The sequence below is a fragment of the Gasterosteus aculeatus genome, chromosome X (genome assembly GCF_964276395.1).
Source record: "Gasterosteus aculeatus chromosome X, fGasAcu3.hap1.1, whole genome shotgun sequence".
NCBI lineage: Eukaryota > Metazoa > Chordata > Actinopteri > Perciformes > Gasterosteidae > Gasterosteus > Gasterosteus aculeatus.
The window spans coordinates 3,644,408-3,659,311 of NC_135698.1; the positions used below are offsets into that span (position 1 = coordinate 3,644,408).

Consider the following 14,904-nt stretch of genomic DNA (forward strand, 5'->3'; position numbering starts at 1 on the left):
TAATACAACGCATCCAGTGTGAAGAAGAAGACTTGAGTACGGCTCCAGGACCTAACGTACCATAATTGAGTTCAGCTTCAAGTAAAGTCAAACGGCTGTTTTTGTCAATGGAGTCTGGAAGCTTAGAAAAGAACGTCAATGGGTTCAGTTTTCAATCCGAAACATCTGCACGACAGCAAAGTAAAGCAGAGAAAATGTTTTACGATTTATTTCAAACTGGATAATTTTGGTTTCTTTGTAGGTCGCTGACATATAGGTTTTACCGTTGACCTCACCCAGAAGAGCACATTTGTTTGCCTTTGTGCCGGTACATTAAGCTTTCTTTTCATGACCAGCATTATTTTTTGAAATGACAAAACAACTCTTATATTTTTCTGAGTCAAGGTAATCTCAAAGGAGCACTAATTATCGTCTTGTTCCAACGCAATTTCCACTCCACTTACAATCAATATTTAGCAAGGATTTACTGTCATTAGTCTAATCCCTGCCAACAGCAAACAAATATAATTACTGTATTAGCCGAGCATGTGCTGGTTGTGTACGCGTAAACTGCTGTATGTGTCTATGAACATGGCAGTACGGAGGCTTGTTCATTGTTGTGAGCATGAAAAGAGGAAGGAAAATAATCAATTACGAAAGCTTGTCATTGTATGCGCACGGCTCGAATGTCATCGCAATGGGAAGCTAAAGGAAAGTGTTGAAGCTTAATGTGTCCTCGGCGGGGCTCAAAGTTACCACACAAAATAGAAATTCTGAGAGACTTACTGACACCCAATAGGAAGTGTAAGTTGATCAAAAGCTCAATCAAATGTTCTATTGAGTCCATATAGCAGGATGTGTCATTATGAGGTGGCGATTCTTTTCTCCCTTCAGCTCAGAATTTGAATGGATTTGATAAATCCTACTCATGATAAAAAGATGATAGGAGTTTTTAGGTATTTTAAACCAGCCTTTATTACTTTTGAAATTAAAAATAAATTTAGAGCTCATACAAGTCTAAGAAAATTAATTGGCAACTAAAATTGAAGGCATGAAACTGGGACAACGCCGTGTCAATTTTTGGAGCGATTTTTTTACATGGGAAATGTGCGTCGCACACCTGATTCCACAGGTGTGGGTTCCAGGCTAAGTATAGCAGCGAGAACACAAACATCAGTCTCATGCTGTACACTGCCCCAATACCAGCAGCCATCATTCAGATGCAGAAGATTAGGATCGCGGAGCCAAAATGAATGCTGCTGAAAAAGGACAAGATCATCCGTCCATCCAGGCATCCTTACTTTACACATCTTGACAATGATGAAGCCAGAGTTCTTATAATTCTTCTTCTTTTTCTGTTTCTTGGGGTTGATGCAGTCAAACTCTACCTAAAAAGACAAACATGTTATTACAGAGAATAAAGGTGATCAGTATCAGAAAAGACAACATTAGAAAGAAGAGAAATGAACGGACTGCTGAGAAGCTGTGATTTGAATCTGCATGTATTCCACACACCCCCTGCAATAATTATAAATTGAAAATGTAAGCAAACTATTCTATAGTGGTTTAGTTAGTATTCAGTCCATATGCAAACCCACTTTTCAATCAAAAAGACTGTTCGTCAGTACCAGAGAGAAAAAGTCCCACAAACACACATTAGATGGCAATTTGATGAAAAGATCATTTAAGACATGCACGCACACACACACACACACACTCACACACTCACACTACACATGCCTCGAGTCAACTAGTGATTCATATGACAGGTAGCTCTAAATGCCCTGTCGCGTTCCTGGGGCTCAGCTAAAGGCTGCTTTACATCTCAAAAGCACTTCTCATTTTCTCATCCTTCTTTTCTCTCTCTCTCTCTCAACCCCCCATCTCGTTATTTTGCATGTGTGTGTCTGTGCGTGGTTGAGTCCCTACATCGTTACCACACATGAAGAGACCCAGTGGGAGAAGAAGTCATGAGGCTTCCTTGGCACATGCACACACTCAGTTTCACAAATAAACACACACACACACACACACACAAATATTTCCTGTATATCGATTCAGTCAATTTAGTGCAGCTAGCGAAAATAAGATTATTATCTATTGGTGCATGATTCTCCAATACCATTCTCAATATCATTGCATAGCACTGAAAAAATGTTACAGCTAACAAGCAGGTAATCAACGATTTCTTGCAATTAAATAGAATTACATACGGTCACGGTTTGTTTCCTGTCTTTCAAGCCAATTCCCTCGTTCCTGCACCCTTCTATTGTCATTTTCCACCCGCCAAATACATAGAACCTTCCTTCCTCCTCACCTGACTACCCCACCTATCCGCTCTGCCCGACCTTCCTCAACCACCTCACGTGTGTTTGATTCCTTCATCTGTGTATCGGTCTAATCCCTGTCGCCTGTGGCAGGTGTTATTTTGAACAAAGAAACACACAATCAAAATAATGTCAAACATATTTTACCTCCACTGAGTTCTGGGCTTCACTCATCTTGGCCACCGTGGTTTGAAACTCCCCTATGAAGTCATGGCCTCCATCGTTGTCGTAGTCGTAACACAGGACCTGTTGTTGTGTAGAATACAGCATATGATGTCATCTCCTTCCCCATGTTATAACCAACTGGGTTAGCTTGTTTTGCTTACTTTTTGACAGTCAGGAGGGTTATTTCCTTCGTATTTCTACCTCTTTACTCTTCCCCATGTAGCTCATCAACTCTCTATCCCAAATGTCAAGTTGTATCAACATCAATATTGATAGATTGTTTTATGGATTTGGACCTAATTATTTACTATTTAGCAACGTATAATGACCAATGTGATCACACTGTTATGTATTGGTTACCAGTGTATTAACATTCTAGATATTTGTTCTATGGTACATTTCCACCGCTAAGAGATGATGAATTAGAAATTCACACCAGTTTGCAACAGATGAAATTCTAACCTTGATGTTTCTGTCCACCTCTCCGTTGCAGAGAGAAATTAGCGGCACGGTGAAAGATTTCCACGCAGGATCCAAAGTGTTCTTTATGACCTGATATCGCAGATAAAAAAGAAGGCAGCTAATCATTGAAATTCACAGCAGCAGATCTATAATGCAGTTGTAAACACAGCGGAATTACCAACACGTGTTTCTTTCACCCTTCATTACAGTTACAGAGTATGCCCTTGACAATGACCACTCATGGTTGAGTCACCTCAGTCCTGTGCACCAGCATCCATTTGCTGTCTTCTCCCTGTTTGTGAAACTCCAGGTAGGGGTCTGACTTCCCAAAGAAATCCTGCACAAAACAGAGAGATTTAGTCACTTAAAGTTCGGTTTTATCCTAAATAATTCATATACATATCCAGAATATAGCTTGTAGCAGCAACACCATTTTTCTTTGTTTTATTTTATTAATGTATTTACTAAAACAGGTGTTCTGCAGTTCTGCATTGACTCTGCACAGCTGGCACACATCAGCATTAGTTCCAAATCCAAGTTCAAACTGTGCTGTTTCTGACCCGCTGTCATTTTTACCTTTACTGTAAACCATAAACCTACCCAATAGATTCAAATTTGAGAAAAAACTAAAGATAAAATAAAAATCCTGCATGGTTTTCCTTTCCAACTACGTGTGCACCGATGAGTTGGCAAATGTGAAGGATATAAAAAAACATGAACTGTTTATTTGTGAGTTTACTGGGCTTTGCTTTGTGCATTCTAAAGCAATATGTGTCTCTCTCATGCACAGTGTGCGCGCGTTCTTCCGTGCACGCTTCAGTGTAAGCTAGTGGGTCCAACTGCCTACCTTTTTATCCAGTTTACGCCCACTCAGGGTCAAAGTGATGATTCTGTTGTCAGACAGCTCCTGAGCTGTTATCTAAAATAAAATTACAGGACAACATTAGCTGCAGCAAAAATACTATTAGCTGTAACACTCACTATCAACACTCACATGGACGACAACAATCACAACATCAACAGCAAATTCATCAACACTTCCATCATCATTGACAATTGCAAAGGGCCCATTATAGCAAACAGCAGCAATTACGTCGACATGACCAACACCCATTGATAATATGATTCAATATTAATATTCTCACCGTAATGGATCCTTTCCCAGCTGGTTTCCCATTGGCTAATACCAACGGTCTGTGGAGTTTCTTATTAGACACAATCTGATTGACAATTAGAGAAGGACAGACAGGACGGGAATGAGGGTCGGGGACTATAGGCCACATGAGGTCAATGCATTTCATAGAAACTTGTACTCTGCCATCCTACTTAAAACAAAACTAACTTTGAACTGAGAAATGAGAAATCCTTCCATACCACCCCTAGCGTGCAAACGAACTCTCCCAGGAAGTCATGTTCGTAGAGCTGTGTGGCACACTTGTCTTCATCGAACATGGCAAAGCGAAGCTTCTGGATTTGCTCGAAATGGTAGTCCACGTGAAACTTTACCCCAAACACTGGGTTCAAGTTGTTCACTGCTGTTTCAGTGCGACTGAGCTAAAAGACAAGAAGGAAGGACAAATAGGTTTGAAACAAACAAAATAAACACAAGTGGATTCTAGCGGCCGTGTTCACTGAAAAGGAGCCTATGATGGGTGTGTTTTATCAATTTTAATTGAATCTGGCATTTTTAAATCAAATAGTTTGTTCAGATGCACAATGGTGAACTGTGTGTGGCATCTCATATTAAGATATTATGTTTAAATGTAAAACACAGTAACTTGGTATATTATCATTTGCAGCTTTCTCTCTGACTCCTTTTTCTCCTCCATCTCTCATACATTGTGATAAATGGACTTACATAAGTCTCTGGCTGCTATTTGTATCTAACACGGCTGGATTCAACTTTCTCACTTTATCATGAGGAATGAAATACAAGCGGAAAAAGGGATGAAATAGATTAGGCGATAAATGAATGTTGTTGTTGTTGTTGTTACAATGTTGTTTTTAATCAATGTTTTGGGTTTTTTAAACACAAAACTACAGACATTTGATCATCTTGGAGGCAGAACTTGGTGGAACATGTTGAACAGGCAACTCTTCCAGCTAGCTTAGCCTAGCAGCTAGCTTAGCATAGCGGTGCTTTAAGTGGTTTGCCACTCACCCCCCTCCTGTTTGACACATAGAGGGTGCTGCCCACTTCTCCGCTCTATGTCGTGCCTCTGTTTGTTTTACAGCCAACGCAAAAAGCCCTCTCCATCTTTAACTACCATCTTGCTTTCTCCGATGTAACTTACTTTACTCCCGGTTTACTTTCGGAAGTAAACAGACGTATGTTAACTACATTCAAAACATTTTGTCGCATTAATCTCGGCCACATTAATCGCATAGATTAACGCATTTATGTTGACAGTTCTAGAATATATAACTGTCCTTAAATACTTCACTATGCAATGTAACGCAGAAGGTGGCCAGTGCTGCTTCCAGTGATACTGCATGCATAACTATATAAAAAGTGTCAACAGCTCAAAGTAAAATGCAGTATCCTAAGGATATTACAAAGCTACCAACTCTCATGGTATCTCACTCTCAGCTGGTCTTGAAAGCTTGTTTCGTTTTCATTTCAAATAAGAAACGGTATATATATAATGCAGCACCAGAGTAAATACAATATATACTGTACATATCAGACATAAAATAATTTGGGAAAATATCTCAAGGGATCGGATCTGAGTTGTTATACAGTCGAACATCTTTCTAAAGAAGATGAAGAGGAGCAGCTGCAGTTTGTGTTAATGCTGAACTTTACTGGATTACACTGACAGGTGTACATCTAATTTGTAATCATATTGGATGGAACAAAGTCAAGTCAAGTCATTTTATTTTGTATAGCCCAGAATCGCAAATTACAAATTTGCCTCAGAGGGCTTTACAGTCTGTACACATACGACATCCTCTGCCCCGAAACCCACCATCGGCACAGGAAAAACTCCCCAAAAAATGAAAAAACCCTTACAAGAGGGAAAAAAGGGAAGAAACCTTAGGGAGAACGTCAGAGGAGGGATCCCACTCCCGGGATGGACAGACTACAATGGATGCCATGTGTACAGAATGAACAATGTATAATACATGCAATTCCTATGACAGAAATGATTCAAGTAATTGTGAGTAGTAAGCCAGGCGCACAGCAGGACCACTGCAGAGACAACCACCATCAGATAGAACCACCATCCACAGAATCCTGTGGGGAGGGAGAGCACAGAGATTTTAGGAGAGGGTAATGTCGGTTTATGAGTAAAGTAATATGATTAATATCTAAAATAATGATGATGATGATGATGATGATGGCAGCAGCAGGCGTCAGCATGGCCACGGTAGGTGTCAGGACCAGGGTCCCGAAGGAACCACGATCTATGGAGACCTGATAGGGGCGAAAGCACAAAAAAAAACTCCCGGAAAGAAGCTGAATTAGTCATGTGCATTAATAAAACTTGAATTATGGTAGAAAGAGAGCGTGAGAGAGGAGCTCGGTGTGTCCTAAGAATTCCCCCGGCATTCTAAGCCTATAGCAGCTTAACTAAGGGCTGGTCCGGACTAACCTGAGCCAGCCCTAACTATAGGCAGAATCAAAGAGGAACGTTTTAAGTTTTACTTTAAAAGAGCTAACCGAATCTGCCCCCCGGACTGAAAGTGGAACCTGGTTCCACAAAAGAGGAGCTTGATAACTGAAGGCTCTGGCCCCCAGCCTACTTTTTAAAACCATAGGAACAACAAGTAACCCAGCATCTATGGAGCGCAGTTGCCTTGTAGGGCAATACGGTGTTACAAGCTCTTGAAGATACAACGGTGCCTCACCAGCAAGTGCCTTGTAGGTGAGGAGAAGTACCTTAAAATCTATTCTTGATTTAACAGGGAGCCAGTGCAGAGAAGTTAATACAGGAGTGATATGATCCCTTTTCTTAGTTTTTGTTAATACACGTGCTGCAGCATTCTGAATCAGCTGGAGAGGCTTAAGAGATTTACAAGAGCAGCCTGATAACAAAGAATTACAGTAGTCCAGTCTGGAAGTGACAAACGCATGAACTAATTTTTCTGCATCACTTTGAGACAGGAAGTTCCTGATTTTTGATATGTTACGTAGATGGAAATAGGCAGTCCTTGAAGTCTTCTTTATATGCGAGTTGAAGGTCATATCCTGGTCGAAGAGAACTAATAAGGGGGTGAACATTTAATTCAGGCCTGTTGTATTACATCACACTGAATTAGCTTTTTAATGGTTTCATAAAGTAAGAGGAGGTTGGATATAGCAACAATAATTAATCAGATAATATTTTACTGGATAGTAACACATTCCACACACACACACACACACACACACACACACACACACACACACACACACACACACACCGTTTGTCTTGTTATTACTCAAACATACTTGTACAGTTAAATTTATAGACTTCACTATAAATTAAATTGAAAATGTACCTGAACCTCATTGGTGTTTTTACATTAATATTGATTATCCTCATGGTATTTTATGTATATAATATAGTGATCAATGAGGCTATATACTGTAAGATAGGTGATCATTAACGTCATAGTATTTAATATCTATGATACAGTGATCAATCAACCTTGCCCACCGATCTTAGCCGAAAATGGCTAACCAGTTTCTGATCTGCATCTGATACCTCAGATACCTTTAGTTAATTTTGTCATGTGTTGATCCATTTTATTGGTTAAAAAACAGACACTGTTTAAGCACTTTATTTGTTGAACTTTCTTGTTTGATGGAACGTGTGGTGGGAGGCTTTTAATAATGAAAAATATTTCTCCCCAACTTATCTTTTTTGCATAAATCATTAAGTGCTCTTAAGAATACAATTATTAAGAATATAGTTTAGGTTTCAGTTAAGAATTAGTTGAATACCGTTAGTACCGTAGTCAAATCTCAAACACAGATCTAATAATTAGGCTATATTGTGGTACATAGACAGTCATTGAGGTACAACAATAGTTTTCTGGTTAAATGTTCAGCACAAGTCTAGAAGGCCCCACAAGTCATGATCAGATGAACATGAATCAGAATAATTTTTTTAGCATACCACCCAAAAATTGACTAGAATGTAGGAAATAATATCTACTTAAACCAAAATGTCCTGGGGGTGGACCTTCAGCTGTGTCTTTGCTTCACAGAATGTAACCAATGTTTTCCAACTCCAGCAGGCCGCCCCTATCAACGACTTTGGGCCCCACAAACCACCAGATAGCAACATGGCTATACGGTCAAATTAATTCCAATCCCCTGATTTTTGAGCCACCAACGTGTGTGGTTGCGTACATGGCAAGATTTAGGTTTCTTGAAAAGTTGGCAGCACTGATATCAATAAAGAAAAATGAATTTAGTATTTGTAGTAATACAGAAAAATCAATTCAGTATTTGTAGGCTTTTCAAAAGTCGTGTATTTAGATTCCAGTAAGGCTTGGCCTTACCAGGCCTGAAACCTTCTGTGTGCTACAGTTCTTCACTGAGGCCTTACAAGTCCACACAAGAGTCCACAGCTCACGGCTCTGTGAGGCTGTAATTTTATTAATATATCCACAGTGCTTGTATCGACAGTAGTCTTTCCCCAAACAGCAGAGTTTCAAAGTTTTCACTGTTTTAAGATGCTTTAAATTAAAATGTTCTGTTTGCTCTTGCCTTTATTTGAACCAGATTCAAGGATTTTGGAAACTGCAATGCATCTTTTTTAGCTTGTTTATCATTTCAATTTCTGTCTGACGTTTCAATCAAGGTGCTTGATTGTTTTTAAATTTCCTTTGATTTTGCCTTCTTTTGATGGTTTTAATGGTTTTAGGTGAACTTTGTATTGCGTTGTTGTTGAAATGTGCTATAAAAATAAACTACCTTTCCCTTACTATGTAGATCTCAATGATGATTTGATGTCTGTAGAGCCTCTGAGTATTCTGAAAAGCGCTCTGTAAATAATATATTGTTATCATTAATAGGATGTTGACCGTATGAAAAATCTGACAAAGTAACCAAAAGTAAATACAATCACTCCTGAGGGTAATCCAACAATTGTCGAGGGCTGTTGGTCTCTTCCCAAACTAATTACCAACTTTGTAGCAGTCATTCATCTGCATGTAGATAATTCAAAAAACAGGATTATTAGGACTTTTCAACATCCTCAAATACCTTTCCCAGGTGAATCCAGTAGTAGGTTTTCAGTAGTGAAACCTGATGACCCCAAAAAATAACCCAGTCAGCACACAGACACATCTGTGGGTGTCTGTAACAGCCCTTTCAGTGTCACTTTATTTGCCCCGGCTCCTCCAAGCCGAGTGGTTGGATGACTAATATTCAATGGCTGACTTACTTTCCAGTCTGACTCACCCTGAACTGACTGCTCAGTGTGTTTATCCTCCATTAGACAAGGTCACTCCATGTCTAGCTAGCCTGTCACCACTTCTGAACCTAAGTGAAGATAAATTTGTATATGGTCATTGGACTGATAATCTATAAATGGTGGCCATCCAATGTCAATAACAATTATAACTGTGTTGCTGATTAACACTAGTTTGTTGTCATATAATAATACAGTGTTTAGTGACGCGGCAGTTTAGTGCTTGGAGATAAGTGTTGATAAATTTAAGGGTGCTCATATTTACAACTTCCCACAAAAAGGGCCACCTCATTGGTTGATGACACCAATGATGGTGATTTTGTAGGCTCACCACTTTGTTCCCTACCAAATTCAAAATAGCCGCCGGATGGATTGCTGTGACATTTTGTGTAAACATGCATCGGCCCAAGAGGATAAATTAACATCAGGTCCAAGTTTCACCGTGCATTTTTGATTCATCAAACCCCAGTTTGTCGGAATGAGTCCGCATTTGAAAATCACATTCTTAAGAATGTGGAAGAAGAAAATAATTTTACAGTATTAGATACATCTATAAAAATGTGCCTTCTATGAATGATTTTATCTAAGATATCTCGGTTTCTCTAAATAGGGATTGTTCTTTCTAAAGAAGAGGAGAGACAGGCTGTAGACCTACAGAGCTGCAGAGCGGAAAGAGTTTTAACTTGATCAGTTCTTACGGCACTTATCCATCTGTCTGATGCATGGGAAGGGAGCAGAGAGTACGATCGCACTTTTTGGCTTGAAAACTGCTATTGGTGGTGAATCAGACCCTCGTGCCACTTTCTTATTTCATGCATGTTTTATTATTGCAGAATTTAGACAGAATAGAAGGCAACACAACAGGCAATTGAAAAAGTATTTTTTTCTCTTAATACAAAGGGTGGAATATTAACAATATGAACAGGATGTAAAAAAAATAGCTTTTTAAGTAGGTATTCATGTACGTTACTGCAGGATATGATTATGTGAGTGTTTTAAGACGGATGAATAAACATAACAAAAGCTTTTGACATCTGCCAATTTGTATACTTTGCTACTGTGCTCTGACATCTTCTTTATGGACACATAATGGCACCCAGTTTGTGGACTTCTTTGGCTATTTCTTCCATTTTGAAATAGCCACTTCCACTTTAAATCCCGGTACTAAACTCGTGGTCTATTTAAGCTGCTCCAATTAAAATGTTCATGTTAAAAATGCATTAGATCAATGTGTGTAACGGGAAAGGTGAGGCTTGGAGTGACAAACAAGCAGCTCTATGGAGTATTTTAGCTTCTTTCATGTTGTTGTTTTGCTTTAAGACATGCAACTTTACTTCTTTCCGTTTACTCCCACCACTTTTATTGACCTAATTTTCAGCGGTACCTTCCAATGAGGAAACGCTCATATATATCCTTTATACTCTACCCACCCAGCATCAAACAGGCAAATTCAGCAGGAAAGAATCTGCTCAAGCACTAAACAAGCAGCACTTTTCAGGGTTGGGGCGTATTGAAGCCGCTCCAGCTTTAGCTTTTATCCTAATCTCCCATCGTGGTTTCCTTCCTTCCCCTCTTTACACTTCTTGTTCTTTCCCACGTCCCTTTCTATCCCCGTCTACCTCGACTCGTTCTCAAATCGCTCATTCCATCGCAAATTTTTCCTTCATCCTCTGTTCCCCTCCAGCCTTTTCTCATCTGGCTCTCTCACACCTACTCTCGGCAGCACTTAGCCCTCTTACCCGCTCCCTTTCCCCCTGATGAGCCCAGCTGCTTCTCGCACCTCTGTCTCACAGACAGACGGACACAGAGGGACAACCAGAGAACGGAGAGGGGAGAAGAGAGAAGGACAAAGCTAACAGAAGGGTAATCAGAGGAAGTGAGAAAGCCGGCCTGTGAAAGAAATGTGACAGCTGTGGATAATATCAGAGAAAAAGGTTCGGGCCTATTTCCCCTCCTCCATCGTTCCCTAACTCCAGTACCACAAGTTGTTGTTTCCCTTCCCGTTGCCATAGTAGCCGTTGGCAATTTCACATTGGAGCCACGTACCCTGCTGACCGTCAACTGGTTACAAATCCGAGGCACTCGCCTACACACACACACACACACACACACCAGCCAGTTTGCCCTGTTGACCAGCTGTTTGCTGCAGAGAAGCCTTGAGGCAGCAGCCTACACACAGCAGAACCTCATTACCATGTTTCTCTTTGGCAGCAGCAACTTAGTGCTCGTGTTTTTATTTCTCCACACAGTCGTAGATGCTGTGTTAGGTCACTCGTTCACGTCACATATTGCTGTGAAGGACTGGGAGAAGATCTCCCCAAACGAGAGACACGCCACAGTGTAAAGTGGTATGTTAATACAATTAAGTTAAGTTAGTGAAGAGGGAAAATAAATGTTTTCTCAGCCACTTACACATCCTCAAGTGGATGCACTAGTTTAATGGAGCCAAATGCTGAGCAAAGTGCACTCTGACATCCCAGAACGTTGCTTGTTTGAGCTTTCTTCTCAACCAAAGAGACACTGTGCTGCTCAGACACCAAGTTAATAACAGTGCTGTAAAAGAAAGCATGCAAGATTTAGCTCCCATCTATAATAACGATGTACTTGAATTTTAGAAGGAATACATTTCATTTCTTGTATAAAAACGTTTTTTTCATGTAATCGAACTTGTCCTTCTCTAACAGGTCCAGAAAGGGCAGTGAGTGCAATACTCTGCAATCTTTTCAGCAGAAGTAAGCGTTCAGGATTAACAATCAAGCCCATTGTGTGCTATTGAGCAGTTTACATGAAACACATATTGAACAAAATAATAAGGTTTAGCTGGGTCACCTAAAGAGAGATGCTGAATATATGCTAATTCGTACAAACCAAGGGCGTAACCACTAGGGGTGTAACGATTCATTCACTGAATCGATTGATCGATTTATATTCCTGCGATCCAACTGAATCGATCTGTGCTCCGCAAATCGGCATTCCGGACGACATATATCGATTACAAATCGATTGAAATGGTACATAATCGATTGTATCGATACTTGGAAACTGCACATTGGATTTAAGTACAAAAACGGTGTGGATGCGTGTTTGTGTGTTTGTTTTTTAGCACTTTAGACGCGTTAAACGTTACTCGATTCAGTCTGCCTGTCTGTGACGTCATCAGTACGCACCGGCAGCCGCGCGAAACTCTGAACAACAACAAAACACAGCGTCGAGGAGACGACTGCGAGCGAGACATTTACAAACCAACTTATCGATCCAGCGCGTGGAAACATTTTGGCTTTTGCAAACACGGAGGTGTTCTAAATAAGTCGGTCGCTGTTTGTAGAATATGTAGAAGACAAATTTTTAAAAAAACACGGAAACGCGGCGAATCTTTCCGGCCATCTACTGAGGCGCCGTGGGATTAAACAACGCCGACAGTCAGGACCTCTAGCAGCGTCACCGCTGCAGCAGCAGCAGGTAACTCAGCTCTGCAGACACCTCAGGCCTCGCCAGCACCAAACTCAACATCACAGCAACAAGTTTATCTGTAAAGACGTGCGACCCTACGATGTGGTTGAAAATCCGGGGTTCTGTGAATTGATCCAAACATTGTGTAATTGTTGTGTAATGTGGGGGTCGTCGTGGCGGTGGGGGGTAGAGCGGGTGCGCTGGGAACCGCAAGGTTGGTGGTTCGAGTCCTGGCTGCCCCATGTCTCAAGTCGAAGTGTCCCTGAGCAAGACACCTAACCCCTAATTGCTCCCCGGGCAAAAAAATGTAAAAAGCCATGGGTTTAAAGTGTAATGTAAGTCGCTTTGGATAAAATGTAATGTTTACATTGAAAATGGCACTTGATTCAAATAAAAGGTTAATACATTTGCCATTAATTGTTGTTTGCTGGTTTATAATATCCATAATTAATTTAAACCTGATTTCCTTACAAGAAACAACAGGGATCTCACAAACTTTGCCTGCACTGTCCAGTAAAGTTACTGAATCGATTTCAAGTCAATGTATCGAATCGAATCGTTCTAAATTAACCCAGATCGTCCATGAATCGAATCGGCAACCGTGAATCGTGATTCGAATCGAATCGTTGTTAAAATTAATCGCTACACCCCTAGTAACCACGCATCCTTTGGGGGGGGGGGGTCGTGTCCCACCCCCAATATTGAGAAAAAAACAATCTGTCCCCCCCAATATACAGCAGAAAATATGTAAAATATATGTTTCCTTTCTCTTATGAACCGTTGGATAAACCCCCCCGTCGGCCGTCCAGCGGACCCACCCAATGTCTAAACCACGGTTACACCCTTAGTACAAACCATAGATCAATACAGACTTATATAGATCTATCAGAATTGAGCTTGTAGTGGCCCATCATGGAACCTGCTGTAGGACCGTGCGTAATTAACTTGGCAGCCGTAATGACGCCTGTGGAGTGCAAGAGCAACGTTTGAAGAACGTTCACCAGTCCTGCTGGGCTCGGCACGCAGGGGCTCATGCCAGATGGTCAAGACATCATGAGTTTGGATCTGGCTCATAACATTTACTGTGTACAAGGCAAAGCACACAACAAACAAAACGAGTTGGACGTGACCCTGAAAGCACATCTGACGTTTATAGAAATCTTCATCCTATTTTAAATCTTATTTTATTTTTTGCCTCCCTTTTGGCTTCTTGTCTCCACTTCCCTGAATAAACAGCATGGAGAAGCACCAAAGATGGGTTTGACTCCTAATGATCCAAACAATATATTACCCACGTTCAGCCTTTTCCCTCCAACCTGCCATTTGCCTTCCTGTGAGGATTCCTCTCCCTTTACCGCCTGCTTTAAAAAAACAAAACATGCCCTTTTGTCGCTCTCTTTCACCAGCCCATCTCTTCATCTTATTATCTTATTATCTCTCCATCTGTCAGCTTTTCTCCATCCATCCTTACCTCCACCCAGTTTCCGTCAACCTCATGGAAGAGAACACAGAAGGGGTCGGACTTGGAGGCTACATCTCGGTCCAGCAGGCTCGCTGCGGTGACGGACAGCTCCACCCGGGTGACGCAGTGCTGAGGTCCGACACTGCGCGGCGGGCCATCAGTGGTGGAGCCCAGGGTGTAGGCCATGGTCTGGGGTCACAATGATATGTCCTGGAATGCAGAGGAATTTAGGTGTGTGTGTGTGTGTGTGTCTTCCACTGACAGAAGGCAAAATGATGAATTTCAGAAAAATACAATTGGAGAGGAGAATAAGCCGCTACCAACACGACGGGTGTCAATATCTGTTGCCAGGCAGATTGCGTATTTCCCAACAGAAATCAGTTTACAGAGGGAGATACACATGAAGATATCAATTTAATGTTTAATCACTTTAGAAGTATGTGTAACATAAAAAAAGATTAAAAAGTGCACAACCTCTAATGGCTTCAGTTAATGAGAGTAATGCTGCCGCCTTGCTTGAAATACAGGATTTCAACACAGCTGTAAACATACGCAGAATGAAAGACCCTGTAATGCACATTGACCTTGTTGTAGAATCTCTCTCTTACACACACACACACAGACAGGCGCACAAAAACAACAAAATCACTGC

At 40.9% G+C, this 14,904-nt stretch overlaps 1 protein-coding gene and 1 long non-coding RNA gene across 3 annotated transcripts in view; one reads left to right on the forward strand and one right to left on the reverse strand.

The window, feature by feature from the left end:
• The window catches only part of LOC120809049 (copine-2), a 41,070-nt gene that overhangs the window by 24,609 nt on the left and 1,557 nt on the right, over window positions 1–14,904 (reverse strand). For both annotated transcript variants that reach the window (XM_078082595.1, XM_078082596.1), the window contains 8 exons: window positions 14,262–14,462; window positions 4,308–4,487; window positions 4,079–4,153; window positions 3,781–3,852; window positions 3,187–3,270; window positions 2,934–3,023; window positions 2,454–2,552; window positions 1,281–1,367 (listed from right to left, as the gene is read on the reverse strand). In XM_078082595.1, the coding sequence (XP_077938721.1) occupies window positions 1,281–1,367; window positions 2,454–2,552; window positions 2,934–3,023; window positions 3,187–3,270; window positions 3,781–3,852; window positions 4,079–4,153; window positions 4,308–4,487; window positions 14,262–14,438 (864 nt within the window). In that variant the 5' untranslated portion in view covers window positions 14,439–14,462. The remainder of the gene's footprint in view (window positions 1–1,280; window positions 1,368–2,453; window positions 2,553–2,933; window positions 3,024–3,186; window positions 3,271–3,780; window positions 3,853–4,078; window positions 4,154–4,307; window positions 4,488–14,261; window positions 14,463–14,904) is intronic.
• On the forward strand, window positions 12,518–14,732 carry LOC120809050 (uncharacterized). Its single transcript, XR_013451136.1, has 2 exons — window positions 12,518–12,799; window positions 14,241–14,732. It is a non-coding gene; the product is annotated as an uncharacterized LOC120809050 (long non-coding RNA).